Raw genomic sequence first — 18,232 nt, 5'->3', positions numbered from 1 at the left:
TCTCATTCTAAATTGGGTAATTGAGATCACTTGTACACTGTGTGTTTCTCATTATAAATTGTGTATATTGTGATTACTTGTACACTGATTGTTTCTCAGTTGACTACATGCATTTGTTTCCTTTATCGGTCCTATAGCAGAGGGTATTTTGCCAGTCTTACAGCAGAGACAAACAAAAAATAACTTTACTTCAAAAAGTTTTCCATTTCTTATTATACAAAAGGCATATCAAGCACCAATAATCTAAATACTTTGGGACCACCAGTAATCTAAATACTTTGGGACCACCAGTAATCTAAATACTTTGGGACCACCAGTAATCTAAATACTTTGGGACCACCAATAATCTAAATACTTTGGGACCACCAGTAATCTAAATACTTTGGGACCACCAGTAATCTAAATACTTTGGGACCAATATAATCTAAATACTTTGGGACCACCAGTAATCTAAATACTTTGGGACCACCAGTAATCTAAATACTTTGGGACCACCAGTAATCTAAATACTTTGGGACCACCAGTAATCTAAATACTTTGGGACCACCAGTAATCTAAATACTTTGGGACCACCAGTAATCTAAATACTTTGGGTCCACCAGTAATCTAAATACTTTGGGACCACCAGTAATCTAAATACTTTGGGACCACCAGTAATCTAAATACTTTGGGACCACCAGTAATCTAAATACTTTGGGACCACCAGTAATCTAAATACTTTGGGACCACCAGTAATCTAAATACTTTGGGACCAACATAATCTAAATGTAATAAAAACTTCAGTAAACAAAATTTTCAAAAATATACAGAATTTGAATAGTACAGTACAGGCGTGGACTTGTATTTAATACATATTTGTTTAATATAAGCATAGACTATGTGTACAAATATATGTATTTGTTTAATATAAGCATAGACTATGTGTACAAATATATGTATTTGTTTTATATAAGCATGGACTAATTACACAGTATGCGTATTTGTTTGTGGCCGAGTTTGGCTGAGTGGTCTAGCACTCACAATTATGAATCACTGCTATCTCACCTCTGTCTATGTGGGTTCAAGTTTCGGGCTGAATGGCCAGTGTTGGTGCATGAGAAAGTTTGCCAATATCTTCCCATGCATTGGTCATGGTACTTCCAAGAATTTTTCCAGGTTATTCTTCCGCCAGTTATACTGGCTGCCATGTATAAATTACTATGTGCTGAAAAATGCATTAAACCCACAATAATGACAACATATTTGTTTATTATAGGCATAGACTAAGTGTACAAGTATTTACAGTATGGGCATAAACTAGGTGTACAAGTATTTACAGTATAGGCATAGACTAGGTGTACAAGTATTTACAGTATGGGCATAAACTAGGTGTACAAGTATTTACAGTATAGGCATAGACTAGGTGTACAAGTATTTACAGTATAGGCATAGACTAGGTGTACAAGTGTTTACAGTATAGGCATAAACTAGGTGTACAAGTATTTACAGCATAGACATAGACTAAGTGTACAAGTGTTTACAGTATAGGCATAAACTAGGTGTACAAGTATTTATGGTATAGGCATAGACTAAGTGTACAAGTGTTTACAGTATAGGCATAAACTAGGTGTACAAGTGTTTACAGTATAGACATAGACTAGATGTACAAGTGTTTACAGTATGGGCATAAACTAGGTGTACAAGTATTTACAGTATGGGCATAAACTAGGTGTACAAGTATTTACAGTATAGGCATAGACTAGGTGTACAAGTATTTACAGTATAGGCATAGACTAGGTGTACAAGTGTTTACAGTATAGGCATAAACTAGGTGTACAAGTATTTACAGCATAGACATAGACAAAGTGTACAAGTGTTTACAGTATAGGCATAAACTAGGTGTACAAGTATTTACGGTATAGGCATAGACTAAGTGTACAAGTATTTACAGTATGGGCATCGACTATGTGTACAAGTGTTTACAGTATAGACATAGACTAGATGTACAAGTGTTTACAGTATAGACATAGACTAAGTGTACAAGAATTTACGGTATAGGCATAGACTAGTGGGGCCCCAAGTGGGCGAGTGATCTAAAGCACTCTCCATTATGGATCACTGCCATCTCACCTCTGTCTGCGTGGGTTCGAGTCTCGGATTCAGCCAATGTGGGTATGTGAGAAAGCTTGGCAGTAGCTTCTCATGGGTCGGTGGTTCTTTCCGGGGTTTTTCCAGGTTCTTCCTCCACCTTTAATACTGGCCGCCATGTATAGCCTATCGTGTGCTGAAAAATGGCATTAAACCCAATAACAACAACAACAACATAGACTAGGTGTGCATAGACTAGGTGTACAAGTATTCACAGTATAGCCATAGACTAGGTGCAGATGTATCTACAATATAGGCATAGACTAAGTGTGTATAATTTTTGCATTATTGTTTACAATATAGGCATAGATTAAGTATAATGGAGTATGTTACACATATATAACATTCCATAATATGGCCTTGTCTGTGGGAGCCATGGAATATACCACCTTATAGTGAAACCACTTTATAGTGAAGTAAAGGATACATATACAGTACTCCCTTAATATAACCCTATCCATGGGAGGCATTGAATATACTATCTTGTAATGATACTGCCTTCAAATGAAATTTATCACACAGTATTTCCACAATATAACCCTGTCCATGGGAGTTACAGAGTAACACCCTTGTAGTGAAACTAACTTATAATGAATTACATGACACCTTAAAAGTACTCCCTCAATATAACCCTGTCCATGGGAGTTATAGGGTATACCTCCCTGTAGTGAAACTAACTTGGAATGTTCAGTTATATGATACCTATAAAGTATTCCTTCAATATAACCCTCTCCATAGGAGTTATAGAGGATACCTCCTTGTAGTGAAACTAACTTTTAAACAATTACATGATACCTATAAAGTACTCCCTCAATAAAACCCTGTCCATAGGAGTTATAGAGTATACCTCCTTGTAGTGAAACTAACTTGTTATGAATTACATGATATCTGTAAAGCACTCCCTCAATATAACCCTCTCCATAGGAGTTATAGATTATACCTCCTTGTAGTGAAACTAACTTGTTATGAATTACATGATGTCTATAAAGTACTCCCTCAATATAACCCTCTCAATAGGAGTTATAGAGTATACCTCCTTATAATGAAATTGTCTTAAAATGAAGTAATGATATACTTAATTTTACTGCCACTTAACAAAATATGATCCATGATTATGTTATAATGAAGGGTCTTACAGTGAGAGACTCAGTGATGTACTTTTTGCAATGATGAATAAATTATTTGTATTTGTTTACAAGGAAAAATGTTATAATAAGGTTTACTAAAGAAAAGAAGGAGTAGAATAAAAATGTTGCATTAGCTTCTCAGGATTTGAAGATAACTGTTAGATTAAGTAGCTGGATACAATTCTGTTACAAATACAAAAATAATTACCCAAAATTCACAGAATATGTGTATGCTTTTTCTGTTTCGATATTTACCATGACTACATTCCAGTGCCCCTTATCTATCCATTATTAAGTCACACACACACACATACATGCAAACAGACATGCACACACACATGCACATGGTCTGGTGGCCTAAGTTGTTAGAGCATCCACCATGCATGTGGGAGGTTGCAGGTTCAAACCCCGGCTGAGTCATACCAAAGATTTAAAACAATGGTACTAACAGCTACCTCGCTTGGTACTCAGCATTAAGAGGTTATTGTTGGGACTGGTCGGCCTGGTGTCAGAATAATGTGATTGTGTGAGACATCATGCTACATGTCTGAGGGATGAAACCCCAGTGCTAGACATCACTATAAACTGCCACGCTGCAGACATCGTAGTGATATGACAGAAACTTTTTCTAAAGCTTCGTTAAAAATCCAATTCTCACACATGCACACACACACAAACACACATGCACACACACACACACACACACACACACTGGTCAAATCTATCAGTACCATTGCAACAGTATTTTTAACTCTGGTTTCATAATGGTATTATATGGTTGCAGTTAAGTCACAGTGGTTATACACATGTACACATGTATCCTAGTACTCTGTCTGACAGCACAAAGAATTAGTCATGTCTCAGTTATCAATTCTTTTGTGCTCAGATCACAAATATCACCACAAACTTTGAAGGATTTTTATCAATGCAATGATATATCTATAGATGGTCAAGGTCAATGTCATCTTTTTTGCACCTACATGTACAGTCAGTATTTATTTCTGAGTTGGATCGGACATGTGGAATTTAATAAGACTCATCCCTGTATTTTCTTCAGTGTTTCACCAGTTGAGTCCCTCCAATAGGCAGACAAATCTGAATTTTGTAGGTGTAGAGTGTCATATGAGATTATTCTTGAGTAGACAAATTTAAATTTTCATAACTTGAGTCACCGTTGTAGACAAATTTTAACTTTGCAGGTGCACTCTATGTGTTGTATCAGATTTTTCTTGAGTCCCTTCAGTAGTCAGTCAAAAAGAATTTTCTTTAACTGGATTCCCATTGTAGACTGTACTGCCAAATTTGAATTATGTAGATGCATTCTATGTATCCCATTAAAAAATTTTGAGTCCCTCCAGAAGCCTGCAAATTTAACTTGAGTACTTCTATAATATATTGTCAAATTTAACTTGAGTACTTCTAATAGACTGCCAAATTTAACTTGAGTACTTCTAATAGACTGTCAAATTTAACTTGAGTACTTTTAATAGACTGCCATATTTAACTTGAGTACTTCTAATAGACTGTCAAATTTGAATTATGTTGGTACACTCAAGGGTATTTATCAGATTTCTGTTTGTTACAGCTTGAGCTTCAGTGGTGAATACAAAGTTTGGCCTTTTAAAGGTATCAAGTGCTCCATCATTATCAGAAACACTATCTGTGGAAACCATATAGTTTAATGCTTTAAAGTGGAATGCCTTATAATGAAGTACATTATGCATTATTCCCTCATAATAACACTCTAATGGGGAAACCATAGAGTATGATGCTTCAAAGTGGGACTGCCTTATAATGAAGTACATAATACATGTAAATTCACCAAATGAAATGGGATCCATGACTAAACACGAATGGTCTTATAGTAAATGGACTTACTTTTGGGGGATTGCTGTATTTGTAATCTTGATATTAAACACATTTTAGGCTAGGAAAAAAGAAGAAGAAAAATTTTAAAAAATGAAAATGTTCATTTACTGGCTATAATGTTATGGTAAATAAATATGTGTGTGTTAGCAAATATGGAGTACAAATTTAACACTCTGTAAAAATGTTAAACAAGTTGAACAAAAAATAAGCTTGTATATCAATGTCCATGCATGCTGGTTGGACAAAAAATAAGCTTGTATATCAATGTCCATGCATACTGGTTGGACAAAAAATAAGCTTGTATATCAATGTCCATGCATACTGCAATTTTGTTCTGCTCCATTTTGTATAAGATATTTTCTAATGATGATATCGATGACAGTTATACTCTTGTGGATCACCTTTATTATCCATCATTATCATTACTACTACCACCACCATCATCATCTTTGTGACTATCACCACCATCATCATCATTACCACTACCACCATCATCATCTTCATGACCACCACAATCATCATCATCACCATCACCACCACCACCACCATCATCATCATCATCATCATTATCACCACAGCCTTCATTTTCATCATCATCATTATCATTACAATATTTATCTCATAATAATACTAGAGTGCGAGCCATACAAATTTGCAAGAAAGTTGCTTAGTTTCAAATGGCAATATCCTTTACAAATATTTGCAAAATAATGTAAAAATCGGAGTGGGCTTATCATCAACTATTACTTATTAGATACATATGGTACAGTAATTATACATTCTTTCCCCTAATTGGATTTCATGTATGGTAAGGTAATTATAAATTTATGTCTCCTAATTGGATTTCATGCATTCTTGTCCCCTAATTGGATTTCGTGCATTCTTGTACCCTAATTGAATTTGATGCATTCTTGTCCCATAATTGGATTTCCTGCATGGTAAGGTAACTATAAATTTATGTCTCCTAATTGGATTTCATGCATTCTTGTCCCATAATTGGATTTTGTGCATTCTTGACCCTAATTGGATTTCATGTATGGTAAGGTAATTATAAGTGCACATCCCCTAATGAGGTTTCATGCATGTTAAGGTAATTATAAGTTCATGTCCCCTAATGGGGTTTCATGGATGGTAAGGTAATTATAAATTCTTGTCCCTAATGGAGTGCCATGCATGGTAATTATAAATTATTGTCCCTAATGGAGTGCCATGCATGGAAGATAATAATAAATTCTTGTCCTCTAATTGGATTTTGTGCATGGTAAGGTAATTATAAATTCTTGTTCTCTAATGGAATTTCATGTCTGGTAAGACAATTGTCAATTCTTGTCCCTAATGGGGTTTTATGCATGGTAAGATAATTATAAATTCTTATCCCCAAATGTGCTTTCATGCATGGTAAGGTAATTTTATATTCTTGTCCCCTAATGGGGTTTCTTACATGGTAATGTAATTATAAACTCTTGTCCCCTAATGGGGTTTCATGCATGGTAAGGTAATTTTATATTCTTTTCCCCATGTGGGGCTTAATACATGGTAATATAATTATAAAATCTTGTCCACTTATGGGTTTTCATGCATGGTAACAGAATAATAATTCTTGTCCCCTAATGGGGTTTCATGTATGGTAATGTAATTATAATGGGGTTTCATGTATGGTAATGTAATTATAATGGGGTTTCATGTATGGTAATGTAATTATAATGGGGTTTCATGCATGGTAATGTAATTATAAAATCTTGTCCACTTACAGGTTTTCATACATGGTAATGGAATAATAGTTCTTGTCCCCTAATGGGGTTTCATGCATGGTAATGTAATTATAATGGGGTTTCATGCATGGTAATGTAATTATAATGGGGTTTCATGCATGGTAATGTAATTAAAATTCTTGTCCCCTAATGGGGTTTCATGCATGATAATGTAATTATAAAATCTTGTCCCCTAATGGGTTTTCATGCATGGTAAGGTAATTTTAGATTCTTGTCCCCTAATCGGATTTTCATGCACTAAGAGGCTACCCGAACTTTGAAGATTACGCTTCTAGGCAATTTGTAATCCTAGCAAGTTCCATGTTGCACTAAAATTAGGTGTTTTTGTTTCATTCTTGTAAGTTCCATGTTGCACTTAAATTAGGTGGTTTTGTTTCATTCTTGTAAGTTCCATGTTGCACTTAAATTAGGTGCTTTTGTTTCATCCTAATGCCAGTTCCATGTTGCACTTAGGTGTCCATGCAAGATCCTTGTTGCACTTAAATTAGGTGTTTTTGTTTCATCCTTTCAAGCTCCTTGTTGCATCCAAGTTAGGTTGTTTTTGCTTGTCATCATTTTACACCTCCAAATGTCATTGGCTTCTTCAGACTAATGTGGTCTGTATGCATGTAATTAGAAGATCGTCCTTGAAAATGTCAGATTTTGTCTGAAGTGACAATTTAATGACTTGCAGTGTATTATGTGACTGCAAACCTCCATGGTTGACGAGACAGTCTTTGATAAGGATCAATGATAAGCAATCAGTATTACTAATTTGTTTTGTCTCCTTCAATCAGCCATTAGTGTAGGCAGGTACATGCAGTTTTTAATATCAGAGAATGGGTATACTGTTGGATGCCAGCGGTTGATGGCAAGCTGTATTTTACTATTGGCACTCAAAGTCAAGCTCAATATCAGGCACGTCAACTTTGACATCTTACTCTGTTGGTGACTCGTTTGAGCTATTATTATAAAATGTTGGTGCTGGTAATGTAGTTATAAGCAGTTTGTGAGGCAGACAATTTGTTTTGGTATCAACTGCTGAAGTTAAAGTGAGGAAAGAGCATGCATTGACAAAGTAAGTATAAAATATTGGAATTTTTTATTGAAAGTCTAGTTCTCAACTTTATTTTCGATAGTCTGCTGTGTTAGCTGGATACCTTAGGTGGATAAACACCTGAATATCGGGGGGGGGGGGTGAAACGGGGGGGGTGTGAATCAGAGGTCTGAGTTGCTGTGGTTGACTGATATATGCATTTCTCCAACAGTCATCTTCATACCCTGATATGGGGTTGTGCATGTAGAAAAAACAAGTCAGCATTTTTAAAAATGTGTAATGTATATAGACCATATTGTGATGCTGGTGTCAAATTGTTTTTTGAGACAAAAGCTAATCTAAAGATGTCTGTCACGGTCGCAAGTCAGACACTTTGTACATGCCACTGCAATGTTTACTGCATGCATGCCAACAACATTCAGGAATCACAGTTGAAAACAGGAATGATGATGAAATGTGAAAGCATTTCTTTACTGAATATTTACTACACAGTATGATTATATTGTATTCAGTATTAAATTCAATGCAGAATTGTGTTCAACTCAAGAACAGTATATCCTGTTTTGAAATTATTTTATTTTTGACATTTGTAAGCAAAGTATTCATTGATGACATAAATATTGAAGCCATACTGCAATCTTTAGCTTTACTAGATCTTTTCCTTGTAGTAGTTAATTTGTCTATATAGATCTGTGTTAACTCAAGTGACCCTGTCCAGCATATTGACACCAAGTCAGAGGTTTCTAGCAGATGCTGTTTCATTGTAAATAACTAGATTCTGGTATGAACAGAGGTAACTAATGCATAGGACAATGATGGATTTTTACCCATATAGCATCTTATCATATCCTTCTTGGCAGGTATAATTTTCATTTCTGCTATTGAAGAGAATGGTTTGATCCTTTCCAACTCCTGGTCAGTTAATTAAAATTAATCTATGTAAGAAATAAGAAGCCCAATAAAACTCGCATATTAATTTGAATCCTATATTATATTCTGTAACCTTTCTTGTATCCATACACAAAATACAGACTAATTTAAATGCCACATTACATTCTGTAGCCATTCTAACTGTTTCTATGCACAAAACTCACAGATCAATTTGAATGCCATGTTACATTCTGTAGCCTTTCTTGTATCGAAGCACAAAACTCACAGATTAATTGGAATGTTACATTACATTGTATAGCCATATCTATGTCTATACACAAAACTCACAGATTAATTTCAATGTTACATTACATTATATAGCCATTTCCATGTCCATGGACAAAACTCACAGATTAATTGGAATGTTACGTTACATTATATAGCCATATCTGTGTCCATACACAAATCTCACAGATTAATTTGAATACCATATTACATACTAAAACCATTTGTGTGTCTATACACAAAACTCACAGATTAATTTGAATGCTATGTTACATTCTGTAGCCATTCCTGTATCCATTCACAAAACTCTTGTATTATGCTCAATACAGCTTGCTCAAGCACCCCAATCAATTTATCAGATCAAATCCATACTTTTTTGTTTTTGGTATAATTTGGTATTTATCTACACCCACCAGCCTTCCTCCTATACTACATTATAAATATGGAGAACTCAGTCATTATCAACAAATTAAGTGACATTTTACAGATCTTTGAGAAATTGTTTGAAGATTCATACCAAAAATCCAAAGAGTGCACTCTTTTGCTTCTTTATCTTGAAACCCCGTATGAGCATAAACTTAATCCTTTAGTACCAAAGAATGAACTTCTTGTGGGTTGGTGGTTCTTTCTGGGGTTTTCCCGGATTCTTCCTCCACCATTAATACTAGTCGCCATGTATAGCCCATCGTGTGCTGAAAAATGGAGTTAAACCCCACAAGAACAACAACAACAACAACCAAAGAGTGAGAGTAAATAAGGGAAGAAACTTGCTTACTTGTTCAGTTAAATTCAGGGACTATCATGAACATTCATACTCGAAGTGATTTGTTTACAATCAAAGTGGCACAGACATGTGGCCAATTTAATTGAATTAAATTGGAATATGCTGAGTTTGATTGGTACATTAAGGCATTGTTGACCTTGACATGACCTTCATTCAACACCTTGTTCTCAGCAACTTGTTATATTATACATCATCTTTTCAAGTGTGCCTGAAGGGCAATTAATAAAAATATGGCATCTTATTTGTTTCTTGAACAAACCAGCTGCAAAACTTGCTATGTAAACAAAGGAATATTTAAATACCAATTTTTTATTTGAATTTGATTTGCAAAATAAAGTATTCTGTTTAAAATGTTCATTTGTTTCAACTCAAATAACAATGAGAGAGATAAGAAAGTAGAGGACTAATTTCAAAATACAATCTGCACCTTGGACAGTCTCTTTGATCTGGCCACTTATTTATCCATCCCTTTTAGTTGACATCTCTTTGGGAATTGGTGATGACCTCTGTAGTTAAGATTACTTCCCAGCATTCTCAAGTAGCAATTCTTACTGAAACTGACAGGATACATCAGAGATCGAAACAGAGTAAGGCAAACTGGGCAACATTTTTATCCCCCTGCAATCCACTACAGTTCTTTATATGAAAGCAGTAATGCCTTGTGTAATTTTTATAGTAATAGTATATCGATTATCTCATGAATCAGTAGCTTGTTTCAAAACGCCACGACCTGTAAAAATTGTAGATCTTACACATGCAGTTCTAGAAAGACTCATGGAAGATTGGTTTATTAACCAAAATGAGCTTCTTTAATTAAAGTAATTATTATTATTATTAGCAGTAGTAGTAGTACTAGTAGTACTTTAAATAAGGTCATGATGATGACAATGATGATGATGATGATAAAATATTTATATTAAAAATATAGAGTACTTGTAATTATATTTGCAGGGTTACTCATGGAACATATATGAACAGCCCAATGACTAGAAATGACAGAGATTCAAGATGATTATGAAATGGCAGAACCAAGCAACCAATTAAATGGTTCATTGGATCAGAGCATAAACGAAGCATATGTGAAACAATCAGAGCTAGAACCTGATGAAAATAGGAAATCACCCAGAAATGATTCAGAGACAGATAACCAGTCAAAACCTGATGAAGATATTCAATCAGCTAGAAATGATTCAGAGACAGGGAACCAGTCAAAAGCAAAGGGTAATCCTGATCATGAAGAATCCAATCAAAAGACATCGAGCAAAACCAGAAACAATGTAAAATCAGCAGGATTAGTCAAGAGAGACGAGGATGATTTAGGGATATATGAAGATACGGCCGATGTTGATTCTCTTTTGTCTGATTCAGAAGTAGGGGATGATCCTGAAGCAGATGAGGTCATAGATAGTGCTAATGTCATTGAATTGGAGGAAGGAAAGAAGAAAGAGGAGGAGGAGAAAGAAGAAGACAAAGGGAAACAAGAAGTGTCGCATGAAGCCCAGGAGATGAGACAAGTCCTGGAGTCTGAGGGAAATGTTGCTAGTCACCCTGGGACAGAAAGGTTGGATGACCAATCCAGTGTTCCCACCTTCTCAGCTCCCAAGCCCCTAAGAGTTCAGATTTCAGATGTTCGGAAAATATCAGGTTTAAGGGCAGTCAACACACCTGCAAGTTTCATCACTGAATACTCCACTAGTACAAGGTAAGGTATCATTGTTCTTAGGGTCATTTCCCTGTTGATATTATTGTGTGTTTTCAATTTGTTTGACGATTTTGTGTCAGTGGTGCTATCATCAAAAATGGTAACATGTATGTTAAAATTCCAGAAAGTTCTAAAATACGTTATAGTGCAGTAGGGTAAATTGTATAGAACACAGCTGCAAATTTCATGCTTATTTCTAAAACTTCAGGTAAAAAAGCAAACTGTGCAAAAGTCATGCATTATATTTTCAAGCACTGTCTTTATTTCTTTATTCAGAAAATTCTCCCCCTTTTCTACAAATGGAGGGAAATTCCCCTTTTTCTAATAATGGAGGAAAACCCCTTTTGTAAATATGGAGGGTGAAATTCTCCCAAAATTTTAAATTCCAGAATAGACTGTGGTACTTTTTGCAGGCAGTACCATGTATCCATCACATAGCTTGCTATATGAAGAAGACAGACATGGTTCTAGTTTTATATACATGTATCTAACAGAAAGCTTGCTATGTGAAGAAGACAGACATGGTTCTGATTTTATATACATGTATCTAACAGAAAGCTTGCTGTATGAAGAAGACAGACATGGTTCTAGTTTTATAGACATGTATCTAACAGAAAGCTTGCTATATGAAGAAGACAGACGTGGTTCTGGTTTTATATACATGTATCTAGCAGAAAGCTTGCTATATGAAGAAGACTGACATGGTTCTGATTTTATATACATGTATCTAACAGAAAGCTTGCTATATGAAGAAGACAGACATCATGGTTCTGATTTTATATACATGTATCTAACAGAAAGCTTGCTATATGAAGAAGACAGACATGGTTCTGATTTTATATACATGTATCTAGCAGAAAGCTTGCTATATGAAGAAGACAGACATGGTTCTGATTTTATATACATGTATCTAACAGAAAGCTTGCTATATGAAGAAGACAGACATGGTTTTGATTTTGTATACATGTATCTAACAGAAAGCTTGCTATATGAAGAAGACAGACATGGTTCTGGTTTTATATACATGTATCTAACAGAAAGCTTGCTATGTGAAGAAGACAGACATCATGGTTCTGATTTTATATACATGTATCTAACAGAAAGCTTGCTATATGAAGAAGACAGACATGGTTCTGATTTTATATACATGTATCTAACAGAAAGCTTGCTTGCTATATGATGAAGACAGACATGGTTCTGGTTTTATATACATGTATCTAACAGAAAGCTTGCTTGCTATATGAAGAAGACAGACATGGTTCTGATTTTATATACATGTATCTAACAGAAAGCTTGCTATATGAAGAAGACAGACATGGTTCTGATTTTATATACATGTATCTAACAGAAAGCTTGCTTGCTATATGAAGAAGACAGACATGGTTCTGGTTTTATATACATGTATCTAACAGAAAGCTTGCTATGTGAAGAAGACAGACATCATGGTTCTGATTTTATGTACATGTATCTAACAGAAAGCTTGCTATATGAAGAAGACAGACATGGTTCTAGTTTTATATACATGTATCTAACAGAAAGCTTGCTTGCTATATGAAGAAGACAGACATGGTTCTGATTTTATATACGTGTATCTAACAGAAAGCTTGCTATATGAAGAAGACAGACATGGTTCTGGTTTTATATACATGTATCTAATAGAAAGCTTGCTTGCTGTATGAAGAAGACAGACATGGTTCTGATTTTATATACATGTATCTAACAGAAAGCTTGCTTGCTGTATGAAGAAGACAGACATGGTTCTGGTTTTATATACATGTATCTAGCAGAAAGCTTGCTATATGAAGAAGACAGACATGGTTCTGATTTTATATACATGTATCTAACAGAAAGCTTGCTATATGAAGAAGACAGACATGGTTCTGATTTTATATACATGTATCTAACAGAAAGCTTGCTTGCTGTATGAAGAAGACAGACATGGTTCGGATTTTATATACATGTATCTAACAGAAAGCTTGCTTGCTATATGAAGAAGACAGACATGGTTCTCATTTTATATACATGTATCTAACAGAAAGCTTGCTATATGAAGAAGACAGACATGGTTCTCATTTTATATACATGTATCTAACAGAAAGCTTGCTATATGAAGAAGACAGACATGGTTCTGATTTTATATACATGTATCTAACAGAAAGCTTGCTTGCTGTATGAAGAAGACAGACATGGTTCTGATTTTATATACATGTATCTAACAGAAAGCTTGCTTGCTGTATGAAGAAGACAGACATGGTTCTGATTTTATATACATATATCTAACAGAAAGCTTGCTATGTGAAGAAGACAGATATGGTTCTTGTTTTATATACATGTATCTAACAGAAAGCTTGCTTGCTGTATGAAGAAGACAGACATGGTTCTGGTTTTATATACATGTATCTAACAGAAAGCTTGCTTGCTGTATGAAGAAGACAGACATGGTTCTGATTTTATATACATGTATCTAACAGAAAGCTTGCTTGCTGTATGAAGAAGACAGACATGGTTCTGATTTTATATACATGTATCTAACAGAAAGCTTGCTTGCTGTATGAAGAAGACAGACATGGTTCGGATTTTATATACATGTATCTAACAGAAAGCTTGCTATATGAAGAAGACAGACATGGTTCTGATTTTATATACATGTATCTAACAGAAAGCTTGCTATGTGAAGAAGACAGACATGGTTCTGATTTTATATACATGTATCTAACAGAAAGCTTGCTGTATGAAGAAGACAGTCATGGTTCTGATTTTATATACATGTATCTAACAGAAAGCTTGCTATGTGAAGAAGACAGACATGGTTCTGGTTTTATATACATGTATCTAACAGAAAGCTTGCTTGCTGTATGAAGAAGACAGACATGGTTCTGGTTTTATATACATGTATCTAACAGAAAGCTTGCTTGCTGTATGAAGAAGACAGAGATGGTTCTGATTTTATATACATGTATCTAACAGAAAGCTTGCTATATGAAGAAGACAGACATGGTTCTGATTTTATATACATGTATCTAACAGAAAGCTTGCTGTATGAAGAAGACAGTCATGGTTCTGATTTTATATACATGTATCTAACAGAAAGCTTGCTTGCTATATGAAGAATACAGACATGGTTCTGGTTTTATGTACATGTATCTAACAGAAAGCTTGCTTGCTATATGAAGAAGACAGACATGGTTCTGATTTTATATACATGTATCTAACAGAAAGCTTGCTTGCTATATGAAGAAGACAGACATGGTTCTGGTTTTATATACATGTATCTAACAGAAAGCTTGCTTGCTATATGAAGAAGACAGACATGGTTCTGATTTTATATACATGTATCTAACAGAAAGCTTGCTTGCTGTATGAAGAAGACAGAGATGGTTCTGATTTTATATACATGTATCTAACAGAAAGCTTGCTATATGAAGAAGACAGACATGGTTCTCGTTTTATATACATGTATCTAACAGAAAGCTTGCTTGCTGTATGAAGAAGACAGACATGGTTCTGATTTTATATACATGTATCTAACAGAAAGCCTGCTTGCTGTATGAAGAAGACAGACATGGTTCTGATTTTATATACATGTATCTAACAGAAAGCTTGCTTGCTGTATGAGGAAGACAGACATGGTTCTGGTTTTTTATACTGAACTTCTTTAATTATCATTTACCTTTTATTCAAAGTTGTAAAGATCGTGCAACTTGAAATAATTTTTATCAGATGGGCTATGGCTGTTATTACATAGCATTTTGGGGGATACAATGTAATCACATGCAGTTTGTGGTAATTTAACCGCTCCTATTGCAGTGCCACTCCCCCCACCCCTCCAGTGAGAGGCCATTGCATTTTGTACTCACCATAAGGCTACCCATATGATTAGGTCGTCTGTTCATTACAGAAGGTGTGACCTTATAAATGAGAGAGAGACCACTGAATTCACATTTGCCTGTTAACTTTAAGTACTATAATGATATTTGAAATTTGATGGAACATGAATCACCACTAGGAAATCTACACACCGGTAGAGTTAATCAGCTAGGTCAGTTAGCAAAATAAACTGATGGCGGCACTTTAGGATATGCATGCTGACTGACCAGTTACAAGACCAATGCATTATGTTGTGGAATCCCATAGGGTATAAATGGCTGAGACAGTAAACAAGATTTATACAAATTTTGCAAAAGCTGATATGTGATAGTAAGGACGCCTGATATGTGATGGTAAGACCACTGATATGTGATGGTAGGACCACAGATATGTGTTAGTAGGACCACTGATATATGATAGTTGGACCACTTATATGTGATTGTTGGACCACTGGTATGTGAGTAGGACCACTGGTATGTGATAATAGGACCACTGATATGTGATAATAGGACCATTGTTTTCTTGATATAAAAATTGATTTCATTCTCATGAATTCAAGATCAATGCTTCTTTTCAGTTTCATACCATGCTGTACTTTTCATACTGTATATACTTACTCAGGTCAAACTGCAGAGTCTACAGACTCAGATCTGTATTGCATAATGCACTGGCAGATCTGAGTCCATGTAGTTTTGCTAGAAGTATTCAGTATGACAGAGACCCTGATCTGCCAGTGTGTTATGTAATATTAGATCAGGGTAGATGTTGTTTGCAATTAGACTTGAGCTATAAACAAGTATATTCTGTAGACTGGATCCATGCTGGACTGAAAACTACGCACATGTATTCACCTACAGACTTAAAAATGGAACCATTAAAATTAATTAAAAAATAGATGGCTGCTACTTGTAGGGTAAGTAATAAATTATTAATTTCCTAATTTGGCATTTTTACAGTCTTAATACATTAATAAGATTTAACAATAATTTCAAACATACAGCATTAAAAGAATATACTATTTTCATAGAGTTAATTTTTTTTGTTTTAATAATGTTTATTTGGAAGAGTGAGTAAAAACATCATTTGTAAGGAAAAATTGTTAGCATTTCAAATTTTAACCTATTTGTCTCCAGGTGTATTTTGGTTAAAAGGGTTTGTCTTCCTGGGGCATGACTATTTCCCTAATAATTTGAAATTTTCTGGGAATCTGGGCTTGAGACTTTTTTTTAGAAAATGACCTGCCTCCAAATAGCTTTAAAACAATATTGTTGCTCTGGTGGGTAGAAAAACAGACCTAATTATGTCCAGTTTATTAGTTGAAAACAATTATCTTTCTTCAGGTGAATGAGAAAGAATATTCTGACTTGCAAGAAAATCTCGTGCATACACTCCACCCCCATAATGGCTGTTTTCTTAGAATAAATAAATTTGACCATATAACCAACTTTCAGATGCAAAGATACTTCAGGCTGGAAAGATAGTCCATTTATTTATATCTTTTCACCTGTGTTTCAAAAGGTTTTCCAGTGTACACACTGCTGGGAGCAACCAGTTCCGATAAACATAAACTTCCTTTATGCATCACAACCTTGTTTGAATCAATGGATTTGACCAATCTAATCCACATTGAATAGCAACAGTATTGGGTTTACAATCATAAAAGATATTTACATTAAATCAAGTACATAAGTGATCGCTAGATTCAGGAGAATCAAAAAGAGACATTTTGCAGTCTGAAAAGAGCACACTCTTACAAGATGGATATAATTAAGACAGGAATGTTATGATAAAGACACTTACAAAATGGATTAGGATTAAGAATGGAATGCCTGAATAAAGACACTTGTAAAATGGATAATTGTAATGAGAGTTTGACAACAAGAGAATTGTGCATTTACATGTATTAAGATATGATGGGTGCATGGTATATCAAATATGATGGTACTTGTATGGACAAAGGGAGACAACTCCTTGATCCTAAGCACACTAAGTTCCATAGTTTGATGGATCTCAATGCCCACTGTGCAATGGCACAGTATTACAGATACTGTTTACCAGACCTGACTTGTATACTTGATAATTAACTTTGAAAAAAATGAGATTTGTTAACATTGATGCTGGGAATTGTTTGAAATCATCAGAACAAATCAACCTTCAATTTTCATTGGTTGGAAATACTTTTGTAATTTTTATGGACAATTGCTGCTTCTGCATAAATGGTTAAGTTGCTTGTTTTGTTGTCTGCCATGTCACTATAATGCCATTCAGGCAAGTCATATGAGTGTACTATGTTACAAAATGCTTGTTTTGTTGTCTGCCGTGTCACTATAATGCCATTCAGGGAAGTCATATGAGTGTACTATGTTACATGCTTGTTTTTTGGTCTGCCATGTCACTATAATGCCATTCAGGCAAGTCATATGAGTGTACTATGCTACAAAATGCTTGTTTTGTTGTCTGCCATGTCACTATAATGCCATTCAGGCAAGTCATATGAGTGTACTATGTTACAAAATGCTTGTTTTGTTGTCTGCCATGTCACTATAATGCCATTCAGGCAAGTCATATGAGTGTATTATGTTACAAAATGATGTCAGCATATACTGAGTCAAGTTGAATATCAAAAGTATGTTCATCCCCAAAATGGAAACAATGACCTCAACTATGTTATTTAATGGACAGTATTATACTGAGTTATTTATAGTTACATCCGTGATCTATTTTGTGTTATATATGGGACAGTATTCTACTGAGGTACTTTATAGTGAGATCCATGACCTAATTTATTGTATT

General features: G+C 34.7%; 1 protein-coding gene across 3 annotated transcripts in view; it reads left to right on the top strand.

The window, feature by feature from the left end:
• The window catches only part of LOC149798110 (uncharacterized), a 75,559-nt gene that overhangs the window by 11,886 nt on the left and 45,441 nt on the right, over positions 1 to 18,232 (top strand). For 2 of the 3 annotated variants that reach the window (XM_089963196.1, XM_089963197.1), the window contains exon 2: positions 10,822 to 11,572. In XM_089963196.1, coding sequence (XP_089819322.1) covers positions 10,863 to 11,572 — 710 coding nt within the window. In that variant the 5' untranslated portion in view covers positions 10,822 to 10,862. Of the gene's footprint in view, positions 1 to 7,831; positions 7,953 to 10,821; positions 11,573 to 18,232 lie in introns of those variants that run through there. The other variant, XM_089963198.1, reaches the window with a different exon arrangement.

This window comes from Sinohyriopsis cumingii, chromosome 6, assembly GCF_028554795.1.
Source record: "Sinohyriopsis cumingii isolate HCF-2022 chromosome 6, ASM2855479v2, whole genome shotgun sequence".
In the NCBI taxonomy this organism is placed as follows: Eukaryota; Metazoa; Mollusca; class Bivalvia; order Unionida; family Unionidae; genus Sinohyriopsis; species Sinohyriopsis cumingii.
The sequence above is the reverse complement of the archived record's forward strand: the minus strand, read 5'-3'. Positions and strand labels throughout refer to the sequence as shown.